Source organism: Moschus berezovskii, chromosome 15, assembly GCF_049115385.1.
Source record: "Moschus berezovskii isolate FMDL1 chromosome 15, NW_MosBer_1.0, whole genome shotgun sequence".
In the NCBI taxonomy this organism is placed as follows: Eukaryota; Metazoa; Chordata; class Mammalia; order Artiodactyla; family Moschidae; genus Moschus; species Moschus berezovskii.
In genome coordinates, this window is record NC_142474.1 from 17908036 (window position 1) to 17926137 (window position 18102).

The 18102-nt window shown below is 47.0% G+C and overlaps 2 protein-coding genes across 3 annotated transcripts in view; one reads left to right on the plus strand and one right to left on the minus strand.

Moving 5' to 3' along the window:
• The window catches only part of SLA2 (Src like adaptor 2), a 26101-nt gene extending 18346 nt beyond the window's left edge, over positions 1-7755 (plus strand). For both annotated transcript variants that reach the window (XM_088843811.1, XM_055436829.2), the window contains exons 6-8: positions 3992-4141; positions 4877-5009; positions 5371-7755. In XM_088843811.1, coding sequence (XP_088699937.1) covers positions 3992-4141; positions 4877-5009; positions 5371-5536 — 449 coding nt within the window. In that variant the 3' untranslated portion in view covers positions 5537-7755. The remainder of the gene's footprint in view (positions 1-3991; positions 4142-4876; positions 5010-5370) is intronic.
• On the minus strand, positions 6467-13848 carry RAB5IF (RAB5 interacting factor). Its single transcript, XM_055436885.2, has 4 exons — positions 13519-13848; positions 11540-11643; positions 8174-8303; positions 6467-7012 (listed from the first exon to the last, which is right to left on the minus strand). Exons 1-4 carry the CDS (start codon positions 13630-13632, stop codon positions 6971-6973), a joined length of 390 nt encoding a protein of 129 aa, XP_055292860.1. The 5' UTR covers positions 13633-13848; the 3' UTR covers positions 6467-6970.
• Positions 13849-18102: the final 4254 nt, after the last annotated feature.

Genomic DNA, 18102 nt, shown 5'->3' on the forward strand with positions numbered 1-18102 from the left:
TTAGTCATATTGTGTTATCTTTTTTACATATTGCTGGGTACAGTTTGCTAACAGTGTGTTAAGGGTTTTGTTTTGTTTTGTTGTATATATATATATATATATATAAGGGATATTGGTTTATAATTTTCTCATAATGTTTTCGTCTGGTTTTTATAGCAAGTTAATTGGTGATCTCATAAAATGGGTAGGAAAATGTTACCTTCTGTATTTTAAAAGAATTTGTAAAATTGAAATTATTTCTTCTTAAATGTTTGCTTGGACTCACTAGTGAAACCATCTGGGCCCAGAGTCATCTTTGTAGCAAGTCTTAAAATTATGAATTCAACCTCTGCAATAGATAGAGGCCTATTCAAATTTTCTATTTCTTGCATCAGTGTTGGTAATTTGTGTCATTTAAGGATTTGTCCATTTCATCCAAGTTGTAGAATTTATTGGCATAGAGTTGTTTATGCCCTTATCCTTTTAATGTGTGTAGGATCTATTCTGTAGTGATGTCCCCTCTTCCTAATGTTGGCAATGTGGGTGTGTGGTTTTTTTCATTCTTTCTTGATCAATCTAGCTCGAGGTTTATCAATTTTATCAATCTTTTCAAAGAATCAGCATTTGATTTTTCTCTATTGTTTTCTATTTTTCATTTCTGCTTTATTTCCTTCTACAAAAATTTAATTTTTCCAGCTTTTTAAGGTACAGACATTATTTTATGCCTTTCTTTTTTTCAAATATAAGGTTTAAAGCTACAAATGTACTTTTAAGTCCTGATTTAGCTGAGCTCACAAATTTTTCTTTGGTTAAAAATATTTTCTAATTTTGCTTATAATTTCCTCAGTCGCTGGGTTATTTCCAAGTATCTGGAAATTTTCCGTATATCTTTTTGTTATTAATTTAATTCTTGTAGTCAGAAAACATACCTTTAATTATTTCAATACTTTTAAATTTGTTTTTATGGCCCAGTCTACAGTCTGCCTTGAATATTCCATGTGCACTTGTTGGGTCCAGTGTTTGTTAAGCCAAATGGGCTGATTGCATTGTTCAACTATTCTACTTCCCTACTGATTTTCTATCCTATCAAGTACTGAGAGAGGAATGTTGAAATCTCCGGTTATGATTATGGACATCTCTTCTTCTGTTAATACTCTCAGCTTTGCTTCTGTATCTTTAATTTCTGTGATTGAGTGCATGCAAATTCAGGACATCCTCTAATCTCTGATAATATTGTTGGTCCTGAATTCTACTTTTCTGATATTAATATAATCATTCCAGCCTTCCTGTGATTAATATTTGTATGATACATATTTTTCATCTTTTACTTTTAGCCTATGTTTTGATAGTCAAAATGTGTTTATCAAGTAGTTGTATTGTTTTTTAAATATATATTTATTTATTTGGCTACAAGGGGTGTTAGTTGTGGCATGTGGGATCTGGTTCCCTGACCAGGAATCGAACCTGGGCCCCCTACATTAGGAGCTCAGAGTCTTAGCCTCTGGACGACCAGGGAAGTCCCAAGTAGTTGTATTTTTAAAATACAGTTTGAAAATCTCCTTCTTTTAATGGAGTATTTAGACTACTTCCTCAAAGTAAAAGCTTCCTAAAACCAAGCAGTGCCTGTGGTTTGGGAAATTCCCTCCTGCATATTGTTGGCATTCCACAGGGAAAGGTTAAGTGAAAGGGTCACTGCCTCTTCCAGGATCTCTGTGCCAGTCTTCTCATCTGTAAAGTGGGGATAATTGTACCTACCTCATAGGGTGGTTAGGAGAATTATATCCCATATAAAAGGTGCATAGTAAGCACTCAATAAATGAAAGCTACAGATAGCTTTAGATCCTTAGATAGTAATAATAGATTATTATAAAAAAAATAGATTATTACCGTTATACCACTAAAGAACCCTCTTCCTATTTGGCTTTTTAAAAATAATTATTTATTTGTTTTTGGCTGATCTGGGTCTTCATTGCTGCGCGTGGGCTTTCTTTAGCTGTGGATGCTCTTCATTGTGGTGTGTGGCTTCTTTTGTCACAGAACACAGGCTCTAGGGCTGCGGCCTCAGAAGCTGCAGCATGTGGCTCAGCAGTTGCAGCTCCTGGGCTGTAGAGCACAGGTTCAATAGTTGTGGCGCACGGCTTAGTTACTCCTCGGCATGTGGGATCTTCCCGGATCAGGGGTCAAGTCCATGTCTCCTGCAATGGCAGGGGGATTCTTTACCACTAAGCCACCAGGGGAGCACCCCTTTCATTTTGATGAAGCGTTGACTGAAGAAATGAATCCCACTTTAAAGTTATAGAGAGCTCTCATATGTATCCTCATCTGCTGAAAATTACTATTCTAGGCCTGATTTTATATAGTCCTTTTTTTCTCTATTTTTCAACCATGGCCAGTTATCTATTTTTTGTTGAAACCTATCATCTGTACACTTTAAATATTTGCATTTTCATTTTATAAATTCTGTCTCAATAAAGTTGATTTTAAAAACTAAAACAGCCAATTCCCTGGTGGCCCAGTGGTTAGGATTCTGGGCTTTCACTGCTATGGCCCAGATTCAATCCCTGGTCTGGGAACTGAGATCCCACACGCCACCACCCCCTGAAAAAAAAAAAAGAAAACTGGAAAAACTCTGTCACTTGCATCAGTGTATATAACATCCATGTATGAAGCTCCAATACTTTGGCCACCTGATGCAAAGAGCCAACTCATTGGAAAAGACCCTGATGTGGGGAAAGATTGAAAACAAAGGGAGAAGAGGGCCGCAGAGGACAGGATGGTTATACAGCTGACTCAGTGGACATGAGTCACTGGCTCAACGGACATGGATTTGAGCAAGCTCCAGGAGATGGCGGACACCAGACCCTGGCATGCTACAGTCCACAGGGTCGCAGAGTTGGACACGACTTAGTGACCCAACAACAGCAGTGGGTTAATGACTGATAATAAAAGCAACACCCATGTGCCCACCTATTAGTTTAAACTGTGCACCATTACCTTTGAAGCCCCCTGCCTGCTTCACTGTGTTGATCAGTTTCTTTTCTTCCTAGCTTTGCCACACATGCAATAGTCGAAATAGTCTTGGCTGCCTCTGAACTTTATATAAACAGAATCATACTGAATGTATGCTTCTGTGACTTGCTGTTTCTGCTCATTATTTCAAACATTTACCTATGCTTGTGTGCATGGTGGTTATTAACTTTTACTACAAATAGTTGGGCTTCCCTGGTGACTCAGATTGCAGATAATCTGCCTGCAACACAGGAGACCTGGGTTTGATCCCAGCATCGAGAAGATCCCCTGGAAAAGGAAATGGCAACCCACTTCAGTATTCTTGCCTGGAAAATTTCATGGACACAGAAACCTGGCAGCCCATAGTCCATGGGGTCACAAAGAGTTGGACTCTACTGAGTGACTAAAACTTTCACTGAATCATATTACTTTCTAGAATCTACTATTCTCTTGAGTGCACATGGGCTGTTTGTAGTCTGGGGCTTTTCTGAACAATGCTGCTCTGGATCTTTTTGGTTTCGTATTGGCAAGGGATCATGCTGGGATGGAACCACTGGGTTGTGAGGTATGAGCACGTTTAGCTCGGCTAGTTAATGCCAGCTGTTTCCATAGTGGCTTATACTGACTTACCTTTCCACCAGCAGGCTAAGAATTCCTTTTTCTCTGCATCCTTGCTGACATCTACTGATCACATTCTAACACTTCTGCCCACTTGGGTCTTTATAATAATAGCCAACACTTAATGCTCACTTCAACTATGGCAGGCCCTGTTCTGAGCACTCTGTGTGCATGATCTCATTTCATCCTCACGAGAGCCCTAGCTGTTATGAATGTGTTGTCATTTGTGAATAAGACAGCAGATCTTTGTTTTTCCCCTCCCCCTCCCCTTCTGTCTGAGCCTGGTGGCCACTCCCCGTGGCCATTTCACGTGTTCCTTCTCCTATCCTGGGCAGGGCTGGGTCCCAACACGGCCTTAGTCCCACCCAGAGCCTTTCCTCCTCAGGCTGTTACTCCCTGTCGGTCCGCCTTAGCCGCCCTGCCTCCTGGGACCGGATCAGACACTACAGGATCCAGCGCCTTGACAATGGTTGGCTGTACATCTCACCACGCCTCACCTTCCCCTCGCTCCTGGCCCTGGTGGACCATTACTCTGGTATGGCCGCCCCCCGCCTCATATGAGAGTATATGGGGATTTGGGCTCTGAGGGCAGTCAGTCATCTCTTGGATTCTTTATCTGCTGGAGAATATCCAGACAGAAGAGGGACCGCCCCTTTCTCCACGCCAGTCCCTGTGCCAAGAAATGCAGCCTGGGAGCCCTGGCTTCATCTCACACCAACAGAGCCACTCAGATGTCCTGTGGGTGTGTAGGCCAGTACCTCACCCACCACTGTGGTTCTGAGTCAAGGTCCCCCACAGCTGGCACGGTTCTCTCCACGGGAATTAGGCCCACAGCTGTTGTTACTGTGGATTTTAGTCAGTTCTCAGCATCTTCTGGTGCCTATCCTGTAACAGCACAGTGTCAGAGGCAGAGAGGAAAGACCACTGCTGAGAAAACTGATCAGGGGGTTTCTGGACAGCTGTTCCAGGCAGCAGATACCGACTGAACAAGTGGAGACTGACCATCCCTTAGCTTTCTTCTTTCCAAAGCACCTTCCTAATCAGAAAACTGGGGCTCAAAGAGGTCCCTCAACTTACCCAAAATCACACAGTAAATTAAATCTCCCCAGTTAGCCCAGAATCTCTGACTGCATCTCAGCTTCCAGATGAACAGTTTGGGGTTCCCAATCCCACTAGCCAAGTGTGGAAGGCTGTCAGGGCGGGGGTGGTTGGTTGGTGAGGGAATCGGGGCTGGAGTCGGCCAGGTCAAAGATCTAGGTCTCTTCCTCAGAGCTGGCGGATGACATCTGCTGCCTCCTCAAGGAGCCCTGTGCCCTGTGGAGGGCTGGCCCACTCCCTGGCAAGGCCATACCCCCACCTGTGACTGTGCAGGCAACACCACTCAACTGGAAAGAGCTGGACAGGTGAGGGGCTCCTGGAATGGGAAGGTGGAACAAAGAGTTAGAAGGACCCACCCCTGGGAACCTGGGCTGTGGGTGTCACCTTCAGGGACACCTGGGAGCCACTAAGCATTGCTTAGTGGGTCTGCTGGGGGGACCAGCAGGGACGCCAAAGCGGGCACGGATACGGGGCATGCCGGGACACAAAGGTGGCCAGGGTGGAAGGGCAGACAAGATGGGATACAAGAGCACCAGCCCTAAGCGAGGTCAAGCAGGGGTCTGATCTGATAGGAACAGGAAACCGGGGGGTTTTCAGCAGGTTCTGAGCACAGGGACTGTGTGGCGAGGCGGGGAGGAGGCTGAGGCTCCCGTCCCTTCTCCGCAGCTCCCTCCTGTTCTCTGAAGCATCTGCCACAGCGGGGGAGTCCCTCCTCAGCGAGGGGCTCCGGGAGGCCCTGAACTCCTACATCAGCCTGACTGATGACACCTCCTTAGACGATGCCAAGGCCGAAAGCAGACGGCGAAAGGGGAACCAAGGCTACAGCACCTAGAGCCCCATCTCAGCTCAGCCTGAGCGAGCACACAAAGGCACATCCAGGGTTCCACCGGTATCCTCTGTTCCTTCCCCTCTTAGTCCTAAGAAAGCACTTAACCTCCTCCCAGTGCAATGACTTGGCCTGTAACCTCTAGTTCGAGTCTAGAGCAGTTAAGAACAGGGCCAGGCCTCCAAAAAGAGACCAGATGTCCTCCGGGGTCTGAGCCAGTCAGTTTCTGAGTTTGGGGTTTCCAGTGTCATCTCCTTCTGCCTGTCGAGAGTCATTTTCCATCCCACAACCCCTCCCACAAGGTAGAAAACCACCACCAGCATCAAGGCGGAAAAAGTAACCATTTAAAGAAAACTGGCCAGTCTCACTCAGAACGCTCTCATACCTCTGAAGGTAGGACTGCGAAGGAACAGGAAAGCAGAGGGGATGGGTGGCTTAAACAGCAGCAGAACCTGGGCTGGCCAGCTCCCACCTGACCGCCATGCCAAGAGCAAGACCTCTGACAGTCCAGATCCTCCACATCCCTGTTAAGCCCCTTCTCTGGACAGTCCTAGCTCTCAGGTCTGTTTCATTGTGTGGCTTATCCTTTGAACCTGACTATGCTTTTCTGGCTACAGCAGCCTCGCCACCTTGTGGCCAAATATAAAACAACACCATCTGAGCCCAGCACACTGCAGCGAGGTTGGTTAGTCACATTCCCTGGGTGGGGGCATCAGCGGGTGGTTAGCCCTCTCTCCACAAAGTCAAGCCTGTACCAACTCCAGTCCTCCATTTCCCTGCTGCCCATGAAAGGAAAGGGGCCCAGCTGAAGCTGCTAAGTGAGCAGAGGGAAGAGGGAAGAAGAAAGGGGGAGGGGAGCCCACCACCTCTACTGCCCTACTGGGTTCTGAAGCTAGAGCGGAGGTAGGAAAGGCTTCACCAGTATCATCAACAGGGTCTCAATTAAAGATCTGATTTATTCAAGTATCTGAAAACATTCTACAATGAAAACCGTTATCAGATGCTGCTTGTACTGTGCTATGCACCATGCACATACTGCCATACTGTTTTCAGAAGACTTGAAATGCCCATGATTGGTAGTTTAAAAACTGTACACCTGATGGAGAAGGAAGACAATTTAATGTTTCATCCAGATCCAGAGGTGCAGCGAATTAAAGGACAGCTCCAATTGGCAAACAGGTATCTCATGATGGTCTCCAAGAAGAAACGGTTGGCGATGGACAATTCAAAAGTGCTTCTCCAAAAGGTGGATGGTTCTTTAAAAAGTTTCAGGTCGCAACCGTTGCAGAAGACACTGACGCCCAACACACTGATTCTCGGTCCAGGAAACATGGGTCTTCCGGGTTCCACGTGGCTGGGGAGCCCCTACCAATCATGCTTCTGTGCTGTGACTAAGAGGGTCCTCTGGACCGGACGGGGAGCAGGCGGGGCCATGCACCGTCAGTCATAGTGGACGGCAGTGTAGAAGATGATCCAGATGACCTAGACAGGAAAGGAGCAACGTTTACAGGTCCCTTCACCGAGAGGGCCAACACCGACTCCTACTCCACCAAACAAAAGCGTCCTAACACAGTGCACACAGTGGACCTCCCGGGGGCTGGCCAATGCACGAGCTGCTTGGAGGCTTACATAATTTCACTGAAAACAAGATGTCTCCAGTAGAACCCAGGACCACCTTGCTGTGCTCCCAAAGGAGCCTGGACAAGTCTCTCCTCCTGCCAGACAGTGCAAGGGCTTAGAGTTACAGATGTGGAAATGATGGAGGTAAACTGTACTGCTAGTAAGTGTTAGGATTAGCACGACGTGAAAACAGAACTCATGTCACACCCTGTCAGCTTCATATCAGAGCAGAGGTTCTCAAACCTGACTGTCCTTGGCAATCTTCTGGGATCTTTAAAAACACAGAGATGCCCAGGTGCCACCTCCCAGAAATTCTGATTTCATCGGTCTGGGCTAGCGTCTATAACTTTTAAAATACAACTTTGAGATGTAATTCATTGTTCATAAAGTTTACCGTTTTAAAGTATATACAGTTCAGAGGTTTTTCATATATTCGGAGTTGTGAAAACATTTTAGAGCATTTTCATTACCCTGGAAACAAAACCTATCCCATTATCAGCTACTTCCCATTTCTCTTCCCACCCTTGTCCTAACAACCACTAATCTACTTTTTATCCACATGGGTTTGCCTCTTTGGAACATTTCACATAAACAGAATCTCAACACGTGGCCTTTTGTGTCTGCATTTTTTCACCTAGCATCATGTTTTCAAGGCCCATCCATGTTGGAGCCTGTACCAGTACTTCAGTCATCTTTATGGCCGAGCATTTTATCCAGCCATTTATCAGGTGATGGCAAATGCAAAAATTGCCATTTGGGGGCCATTATGAACATATGTGTTAAATGTTTCCCAGTTTTCAATATGCAGCAAGAGTTGAGGATTAGATGCAGAAGTTGACAATGAGCCCTGCATTCACTCACCACAGGGAGATTACACAGTGCATCACCCCACATCTTATTAACTCAAGAAAGGCCCTCCAGCCTCAGGAGGCTTGAAAAAACAGTATGCAAATCACACAATGTAACTATCAAAGGGCTCTAGGAAATGACAAACCTTGCTGTGAAATTCTCAGTGACACATACCATGAACAAGGCAAACGATGTCATAAACCCTTCTTTCGTGAGCTCCCACGTGCCGCCATATTCTTCCTCGTCTATCTGCAGGTAGTTGCTGAAGTAGAGGTACAGGACACCTGCGTTGATCAGGCAGAACCTGGAGCAAGGGAGGATAAGCACCAAACGTGAGCTGCAGGCGTGGAGGACCCAGAACTCCCACCAACACGGTCCAGCTCTGTCGGGGCACTGGCAGCTGCAGTTAACCGTGTCATGGGGGCAAATTAAATGATCCATGAAAACACACCTGGGTCCTCAGTGGAGCTGCCCACTTGGTTGTGTTACAGAAAAAAAAAACAACTTCTTTTTAGTTGATCAGTAAGCATATGTAAGTTCTCCAATCCCCCTTGAAGTACGACAGAAGGCTGATGAACAATCCCAAACAGGACCAGTTCCTGACGGCCTCCAGGTAGTTCCAGCTCGGGAAGGGGGGTGGCCATGGAAAAGACCCATGTGAAGCTGCTGCTTCATGGCCGAGTCGGGCAAGCAAGGGCATGGTAAAGCAGCCCATGCATAATTCCCAATGGGAGACAATTTCTGAGTGTTCACTGGCAGCTGCTGCACTGGATGCAGAGGTGAACATAGCAGTGCCAGCCATCACCTCACCATCTATGAGGGGGGAAAAAACAACAGAGTGGATTGAAACCAGAAGTTTCAGAAAGGTCTCTGATCCCCATCACATATGATTTAACTGATGCAGGAATCAGAATACTGAGAACAGTAACAGCACTGTGCTCTACTGATCCCTTGGTAAAAGCAATATTCATAAAGCGATCAAAACTTCCTTTATGATCTTTCCTCTTATAGCACCTAATCTTATGGGGGACTATATGCCTTAGGCCACAGCCCTCTGAAGGCTGCAGTGGAAAATACAAAGAGAACAGGTTCCTCCTGGCGGATGAAGTGTGAGCTGCTGCAGGGCACGGTAGGACAGTGTGAGGATAGGAGTGTAAATCCTTGTGCAAGGCGGAGGGGAGAGTTGCGCTATAGACCTGAGGCTGTCTGAGCAAGGTGAGCTTGAGGCAGGGTGTGAGTAGTCACTGTGGGCTTTCTTAGGCCAGAAAGAACAGGATTTGGGAGACTGGTTTAGACCTGTTTCAGGACATCAGTACAAATAAAGTTTGAGGACAGGGACTGGGAAAATGGCTGAATGGGGAGGCAAGAAGCCCCGAAGGCTTCGCGCCTCAGTGCTTGGGAGAACCATGGGTCCAGCCACAGAAGCAGGGAGTCAGGAAGAACAGATGGTTTTTCTTGGATATCACGCAAACTACAGTCTTTGGCTTAGATATGTCATGGCCACATCCTTATCTGCTACTAGAAATCTGGGGACCCAGCCAACCTGGCCACGTCCCTCTGACAGGAGTTTCATTTTAGACAGGCTGAGTTAGTGGCTCTACACAGAGCCTACCAATGGGACTTGGAAATGTCAGTGGGGCTCAGCTACTAAGCTCATTCAGAGTCTCCTACTGTAAAAGTGGTTGCTTAATGAGATGAGAAAGGGAAATACAAGTGAAAGAGACAAAGGATGACAGGGAGAGAGAAAATGGCTGACACTGGGCCTGCCTGCCAAGGGTCACACACTAAGTAGAAAGTGAAGCCGTAGAAACACAGCATTTAAATGTCTGGTGGTCAAGGGGGAGGGGTCAGGAAAGGACTAGAGGCCTCCACACTGAGATTTAAGGATGGGCATCAATTCTATGTTGTAAACAGGAGAGAACCACACAGCAAATGTATGGGTAAAGACACAAGCATGCTGGATTGGGGCGGCGGGCAGGGGGCTGTGTGTGTGTTAGTTGCTCAGTTGTGTTCGACTCTTTGTGACACCATGGACTGTACCCTGCCAGGCTCCTCTGTCCATGGGCGTCTTCAGGTAAGAATACTGGAGTGAGTTACCATTTCCCTTTCCAGGGGATCTTCCTGACCCAGGGATCGCATCTCCTGCATTGGCAGGCGGGTTCTTTACCACTGAGCCACCAGGGAACCCTGACTAACGTCAGTCTTTGCTATATTATTCCCAGATTGGGTGACCTCAGAGAAATCCCTCAGGGCTCCTGTAAGACGAAACAGGTGCAGGGGGTTCAAACCACTGTTACCCTCTCCTAGAAAAGTGATCTGGAGAAGACAGGAGACTACTTTTTTTTGGCTTTTAGATTGCCTTCTGCCATCTCTGGCCATTTTCCTTCTATCTGCCTTTTTTTCTCACAGTAAGCTCAAATGGGGTGACCAACATTCTAAAAATGTGGCATGCATCTTCATACCACTTCCACCCTGAGAAGACCTCTATGAACCCCAGGTCCTGCCTGCATCTCATCATCCTCAATGAGTCCTCATCAAATGTCCACTCTGTCAAGAGTGAGTTGGAGGATAAAGCCTATGGTTTCCTTGGACAAATACTTTGCTCAGCATCATAAATCAAAAACCTCTTCAGCTGGGAGAGGACTGTACATTCCTTTTTGGTTACCTTCTGAGAAAACAGCCAACTCAAATGAGTTTGAAATGATTTCACACTTTTCACCCCAGAGTAAGGAAATTAGACGTGATCACAATTAACACATCTATGTCATTTTCCAATGTTGAGTACTGACAGTTTGTATTCCCTGTGTGAAAAGACAAAAGGCCAGAGGTTTGCCTGTCCATTTCTACCTTACTTTGCCCATGACTCCCATCTTAATATAATTCCCACAAATCTTTTTAAAGCAACCTGGTGGGCATGCAGTGACTTAACAAGTTGAGCGATGACCAGGGGCTGGTGTCAAATGCTGCCACTGGCCACAGGTGCACAATAAAGGAAGTAGGACCCAATCTCCTACTTTTTCACTGCCTTTAAAATGTAGGGACCTGGGGCTTCCATGGCAGTCCAGTGGTTAAGTGCTTCCACTGCAGGGGACACGAGTTCGATCCCTGGTCTGGGAACTAAGATTCTGCATGCCATGTGGCAAGACCAAAAAAAAAAGTAGGAACCTAAAACAACTTCTGCCAAAGCCAAGATTCAGGACACCCAGCACAGTGCACAAGGGAGTGATCATCAGGTACAGGAGCTCTTCCACGTCCCAAACTTGCCTAGACAATAAAGGTCATGTCAGAACTAGATGCCTGTTATCAACAGGCAATATAGCAACCTCTTGCATGAGGTCACTATGGACCCATGAATGAATAAACTAACCCAGATCTTCGTAAAGGTAACATGCCTGACCCAAGATATTCCCAGGCCTGCTGAACTGAGGAGTGCTGCATCAGACCCAGGAGGGCCATCACGGGGCCAGTTTTTTGCTTTAGTTATTACACACAGACACACACAGAAAAGACAAAAAAAGACAAAAAAACCCCAAGACTTACCCTGCTATTCCCAAGAAACCTCGCAATGGTAACACTCCCCAAATGACACCTAGGACCACAGCAATGATCTGTCGGAACCAGTAGATCACATCTAAAAATTCATCCTGTAGAAAAAAGAATGTATGCATTATCTGGAGGGGGTACCACAAGAGAACCTTTTGTAACAGGTGAGGAACAGAAAATCTTTCTGCTAAACTCATCTTCCAGAGAAATTTCCCCCCAAAGCGATGGTATTTGGTTCTCCAATCTCCACATCTTCTTATACTAAATTGTGGTTTAAAAAAATGATATATATTTACTTATCTTGGGACTTCCCTGGTGGCTCAGACAGTAAAGAATCCGCCTGTAATGCAGGAGGTGAAAGAGACGCGGGTTTGATCACTGGGTTGGGAAGATCCCCTGGAGAAGGAAATGGCAACCCACTCCAGTATTCTTGCCTGGGAAGTCCCATGGATAGAGGAGCCTGGTGGGCTCCAGTCCATCAGGTCACAGAGTCAGAGAGTCTCTTGTAACAGGTGAGGAACACGTTTAGCAGAAAAGCTTTCTGCTAAACTCATCTTCCAGAGAAATCTTCCCCCAAGACAATGGTATTTGGTTCTCGAATTCTTCTTGTACTAAATTGTGGTTTAAAAAAAGATGATATATTTACTTAAGTGATGGCTTCCAGGGTGTTGTGCTCTAGATAAAAATTTTAGAAAAATCATTTACTTTTTTTCAGAAGCTACAAAAATGAAATCGCTGTGACAGTAACTGAGCTTACTGGCCAGTTATCTGACCTGGGGATACCTGAACAGACTAGCCACAACCGGAAGGGCTGACTGTGAACCAGTTCACTACTACTTCCCCACACAAGGAATTCTGAGTAAGTCATAAAGGATAGGTTGGATTAGAAACAAAAGTGAAGAAGGTGCCACCACATCTAATTTTCATACAAGAACATGGAAGATTCAGGTTTCCGACCTACCCTGAACTGCAGAAACCAGTCCTTACACAAAGAAAGAAATATATGACACAGCAAATCAGAAAGGTTTTACAACAGCTGGGCGGGACAAGGGCACTTTCAGGAAGTACCTCCCATTTACCCCCGCACCCTTACAGGAACCCCAGGAAAACCTATTTCATCATTCAAAAAAAGAAAAAAACAAGGGAAAGACTGCAGGTATAACAATCTTTTCAGGCCAACTGGAATCAAGCTATTTGCAATAGTTCCTTCCCCACCATGGAGCAGAAGTGGGGAAGTGCTCACACTCAGATCTTCTGAATGCATGTGGCCAGTAAGGACATCTTGAAGTTCCCCAACCATTCCTCACACACATTTGGTGGTCTCTCCCCGACCTCTGCTCCCCCCCCAACGGCATGCACTAACGCTCACCCCTGAAAGGTGGCCTCAGTCTCCCCTCTTAACTCTCACACTTTTTAGGGTATTCAGTTTTCTCATTCGACAGGAAAGCAATGGCAGCTCACCTTTAGTGAGCCTCACTATGTGTTAAGCACTTTAACGCAGCAAGTACCCCACTTCAGAGTTTTTCTGAGACTCAAGTGAGACTATACACAGAGAGAACCGGACACATAGTAAGTATTCAATAGAACTCTGCTCTGGTTACCGCTCCTGCCAACGACGCTGCTACAACATCAGTCACTTACTCAAGATCCTGCTGGCACTAAAAGGCGGAGATGGAATCGAACTCAGCTCAGTCTTGTCATTCAGGCACGAGACCTGCCTGGGGAGATAGCTCCTCCGCCCCTTCTTGCGGCTTCCCGCGTGACCCAGGAGATTTCACCCTTCGACCACTCTGTGATGAGCCCCGAGCCTGACAGCTGGGCCCGCGCAGTTCGCCCCGCCACCCTTGGGCCACCCGCCCCGCCACCCCGAACACGGCCGGGCCCAGACCGGGGCAGGGGCAGGATCGGGCCTGTCCTTTCGTCCCCGAGTCCCAGCCGGCTCCTCGAACGCGCGCCCCCGCTAATCCCCACCGCACCTTGTCTTCCCAGGCCGCGTCGCTCCGCAGCACCTTGCTCCAGACAGAGACTTTGAGGGCCCCGTTGGCCAGCTGCGGCTGAGACGGCTCCTCCTTCCGCCGCCCGCCGCTCATCCTCCCGTCGCGCCGCCCGGGCCGGGCCTGGGGCGCGCGGGCCGATCTAAAAGGGGTCGGGGTCTGGGGTCGTGGGTCACGGAGCACGGGTCGGCGGTGGCGGCGACAGCGACAGACTCAGCGGATCGGTTCAGCGGCGCCCCTCCGGCAGCCTGCACTTGGCTAAACACCCGGGCTCTGTTGGCTCGGTAGAGATCAGGCGCGCGGAAGGCGGAGCCACGCAGCGCCGCGCGTCCTCCTCCCGCCGACGTGCACACGCAGCCAATCGGCGGCCGCTCAGCTGTCCGAACGCAAGAACAGACGCCGCTTCGGCGCAAGCGCACTGTGCGCGGGGACGTGACGGCAAGCTTCCGCTGACCCCGCAGTAAGGTGAGAGGGAAGGGACAATCTTGGTAACGACGACGCCATGAGCCCTAGGAGGCGCAGCGGAAGCGTAAGAACGATGTCACCGAGGAAAGCGAGGTTAAACAGGAGTTCCATCCAATCCGCCACAGCTTGTCCCTCGAGCAGCGGGGCAAAACATGGCCCTGCCTTACCCGAGGCGTCCTTTGGAGCCCAAGCCTTGCTCCCCGGGGGCCCCAAGTTGCCCCTCAGGGTTTAGCCCTTGCTTGTTTTCCCCTAACCTTGCAAGTCCCTTAGGACCTTGTTCAGAAAGTTCATTGTTTTGTGTAGTAGTAACTTTAGTCTCTTCATGCCTAGCGTCCTCTTTTGACAGCTGTGAGCCCTGAGATCCAAAGAGGGGAAATGATTTTCTAAGGCTTTCTAGCGTGTTGGAACCAGCTGAGGACTCCTCAGGGGAGAAAGGTGGCATCAGAATATCTGAGCATTCTTCCAGCGTGTCCTCGCTACGCGCTTGGTTCAGTTCAGTTCAGTTCAGTCGCTCAGTCGTGTCTGACTCTTTGCGACCCCATGAATCACAGCACGCCAGGCCTCCCTGTCCATCACCAACTCCCGGAGTTCACTCGAGTCGGTGATGCCATCCAGCCATTTCATTCTCTGTCGTCCCCTTCTCCTCCCGCCCCCAATTCCTCCCAGCATCAGACTCTTCAACCCTGGGTGTTCATTGGAAGGACTGATGCTAAAGCTGAAACTCCAGTACTTTGGCCACCTCACGCGACGCGCTTGGTTAGTGGTTCACAAGTGTGGTTCTGGACCAGCAGCAGGTGCATTACCTGGGAATTCGATTTAAGATTCAAGTTCTCAGATCCCACTCAGACCCATTAAATCAGAAATTCTGGGGTGGTGCCCACAATCAGAGTTTCAGCCAGCCCGCCAGGTGGTGCCCTGCGCACACTGTACAAAGTAACAAGGCGAATGGGTCCTGTGTGGTGGGTTTATAGAGGTAAAGTAACTTGCTCTGAGGGCTTCCCTGGTGGCTCAGAGGTTAAAGCGTCTGCCTCCAATACGGGAGACCCGGGTTCGATCCCTGGGTCGGGAAGATCCCCTGGAGAAGGAAACGGTAACCCACTCCAGTATTCTTGCCTGGAGAATCCCATGGACGGAGAAGCCTGGTAGGCTGCAGTCCACCGGGTCGCAAAGAGTCGGACACGACTGAGCGACGGAACGGAACGGAACTTGCTCTGAAGCACTCAGCTAGTATCTGGGTCTGTCTGATTTCAAAATATGCACCCTGGGGAGTTTCCTGCAGGTCCAGTGGTTAGAACTCGATATGCGTTCTCTCCCGTGGAATCTGGTTCAATCCCTGGTACCGGAACAAAGACCCCATAAACTAGAGGAGAGACTAGGCGACCAAGAAACAAAAACCTGCAATTTTTTTTTTTTTGGTAACATATCAGAACTGCATTCTTTTTTTTTTTTTATTGCCAAATACTATTCCAGTCTATGGACGTATTACGTATTGTTTATCCGTTCATCCTTAAAAAAAATTTTTTTGGCCCCGCCCCGTAGCATGAAGGATCTTAGTGCCTCCACCAGAGATCTTTTCCCAGTCTCCTGCATTGGAAGGAATCTTAACCACTGGACTGCGGGGGGAACTCCCTTTTTATTTACTTTTGTTGTTTTTTATAATGTAGTGTTGTTTCTGCCATACAACAAAGCAAATCAGCCATAATTATACATATAGCCCCTCCCTCCTGAGCTTACCCCACCCCTCTAGGTCATCACAGAACACCAGACTGGTCTCCCTGTGTTATACAGCAACTTCTCACCAGCTGTCCATCTTCCACTTGATAGTGTGTATTTGTTGTTGCTACTTTCTCCATTCATCTCACTCTCTCCCTCCCCCTATTTTTATTTATTTACCTGGCTGCCCTGGGTCTTAATTGCAGCAGATGGGATCCTCCTTGTGTCATGCAGGATGTTTCCTCCCAGTGCAGGACTTTTAAAAAAATCTACACTCTTAACCTTAAATATAGCAGCAATAGGGTCAGAACATCCTTTGCTTACCTGTCAATATTCATGTGTAGTTCTCCACCTTAGGCGAACAATGGAATCTCCTAGGAAGCTTTTTCAGAATACCGTAGCAGTTGTCTTCTACCACAACCTAATCCCAAGATTGTGTTTCAGTAGGTTGAGGGGGGCTGGACCCCAAAGATGATACACACTGCAACAGACATTACTTTGTCCGCACCTGGTGTGATGGCCATATACCTGACATGGGTGTACACCTTTTGTCCTAACATTCACATTATCAGCCCTCCCTCCTCTGAACCAGTTTCCCTCCCCTATGCAAACCTAGAGTAAAGTCTAACTAGCTCACTCCAGTTTGGACATGCATCGCTGATATAAAACCTATTTTGAAGACTCCCTGATGGCATGCAGTGCTGGAGATAGATCATTCTATGACAGAATGTTGGAAGAATACTTGGCCTGGAGTCAGAGATAGAAAAAGTAAGTTTTTAGCCTGCTGGGTCTAGTGGCAGAGGATTGTAATGGGGAATCTGATCTGGGCTGTTAGGGAACTGAACTCTGAGGGAACAGTGGGAGTTAAGAAGAGGAAGAGGGAGGGGAAAGGAGATGAAACCACGTCTGCTATTGATGATGACTGAAGTGACTTAGCAGCAGCAGCAGCAAAGCCACAAGTTAGGGAGGGAAGGGGAGACTCGTGCTGAATAAGCTTCTTCCAGTTTTATTGAAAAATGATGTGCATCACTGTGTAAGTTTAAGGTCCACGACATGATGGTTTGATTTACGTATATTTTGAGATGTTTACCAGAGTAGGATCGGCTAACACCCACCTTCTGAGATAGATACAATAAAGAGGAAAGAAAGACGAATATGAAAAAGGAAAAATAAAATCTCCTGTGATGAGAACTCTTAGGATTTACTCTCTTTTTTTTTAATTTTAAAAATTATTTATGTATTTATTTTTGGCTGCACTGGGTCTCCATTCCTGAGCTCGGGCTTTCTCTAATTGTAGCACGTGGGAGCAACTCTCTAGTTGTAGTGCATGGGCTTCTTACTGAGGTAGCTTCTCTCGTTCCACAGCATGGGCTCTAGGGCCACGCGGGCTCAGCAGTTGTGGCACATGGGCTTAGTTGCCAGGCAGGTAGAATCTTCCTGGAGCAGGGACTGAACCTGTTTCCCCTGCATTGGCAGATGGATTTTTAACCAGTGGCCCACCAGAAAAGTCCAAAATTTCACCATTGTTCAGTGTGTAGCTCTGTGGCCCAGTGCAGTACAGTGGCGGTGGTCGCATCCATTTTCAGAACACTTTGATCACCCAAAAGTGAAACTAGGTGCTCATTAAGCTATGAACTCCCCACGCTGCCTTCCCCTCAAACCCTGGCAGTTGCCATTCTGCTTTCTGTCTCTGAAGGTGACTGAGTTCCTCCTTAAGCAGCACTGTCTTTTTCTACTCGCTTGTTTCACTTAGCACTACATCTTCAAGGTTCATCTATGTCATCGCATGTCAGCATTTCCTTCTTTTGTAAGGCTGAATGATAACTTTCTTAGATGTCCACAGTGTATACATTCTGTTTATCCATCTGTCTATTGAGGGATACTTGGGCTGCTTCCACCTTTTTGCTATTGTGAATAATACTACAATGAATAAGTGTACAAAGCATCTGTTCAAGTCTCTGCTTTCAATTCTTCTGGGTATATACTCAGAGTGGAATTGCTGAATCATAAGATACTGCCTTTAATGTTTTGAATTATTGCATACTATTTTCCATTACCATCAAGAATACACAAGAGTTCCAATTTATCTACATTCTCATCAACACTTGTTTTTTTTTAAACAGTCAATGAGTGTAAAGTGGCATCTCATTGTGTTTTGATTTGCATTTCTCTAATGATTAGTGATGTCAAGCATCTTTTCACTTGCTTGCTGACCATCTGTTTCTCTCTTTTGGAGAAATGTCCATTCTAAAACTTTGCCTATTTTTGAGTCCAGTCTTTTGGGGTTTTGTTGTTAAGTTCTAGGGGTTTTATGTATAGAGTAGATATTAATCCCTTATATATAATTTGCAAATGCCTCCTCACATTCTGTAGGTTGCCTTCTTACTT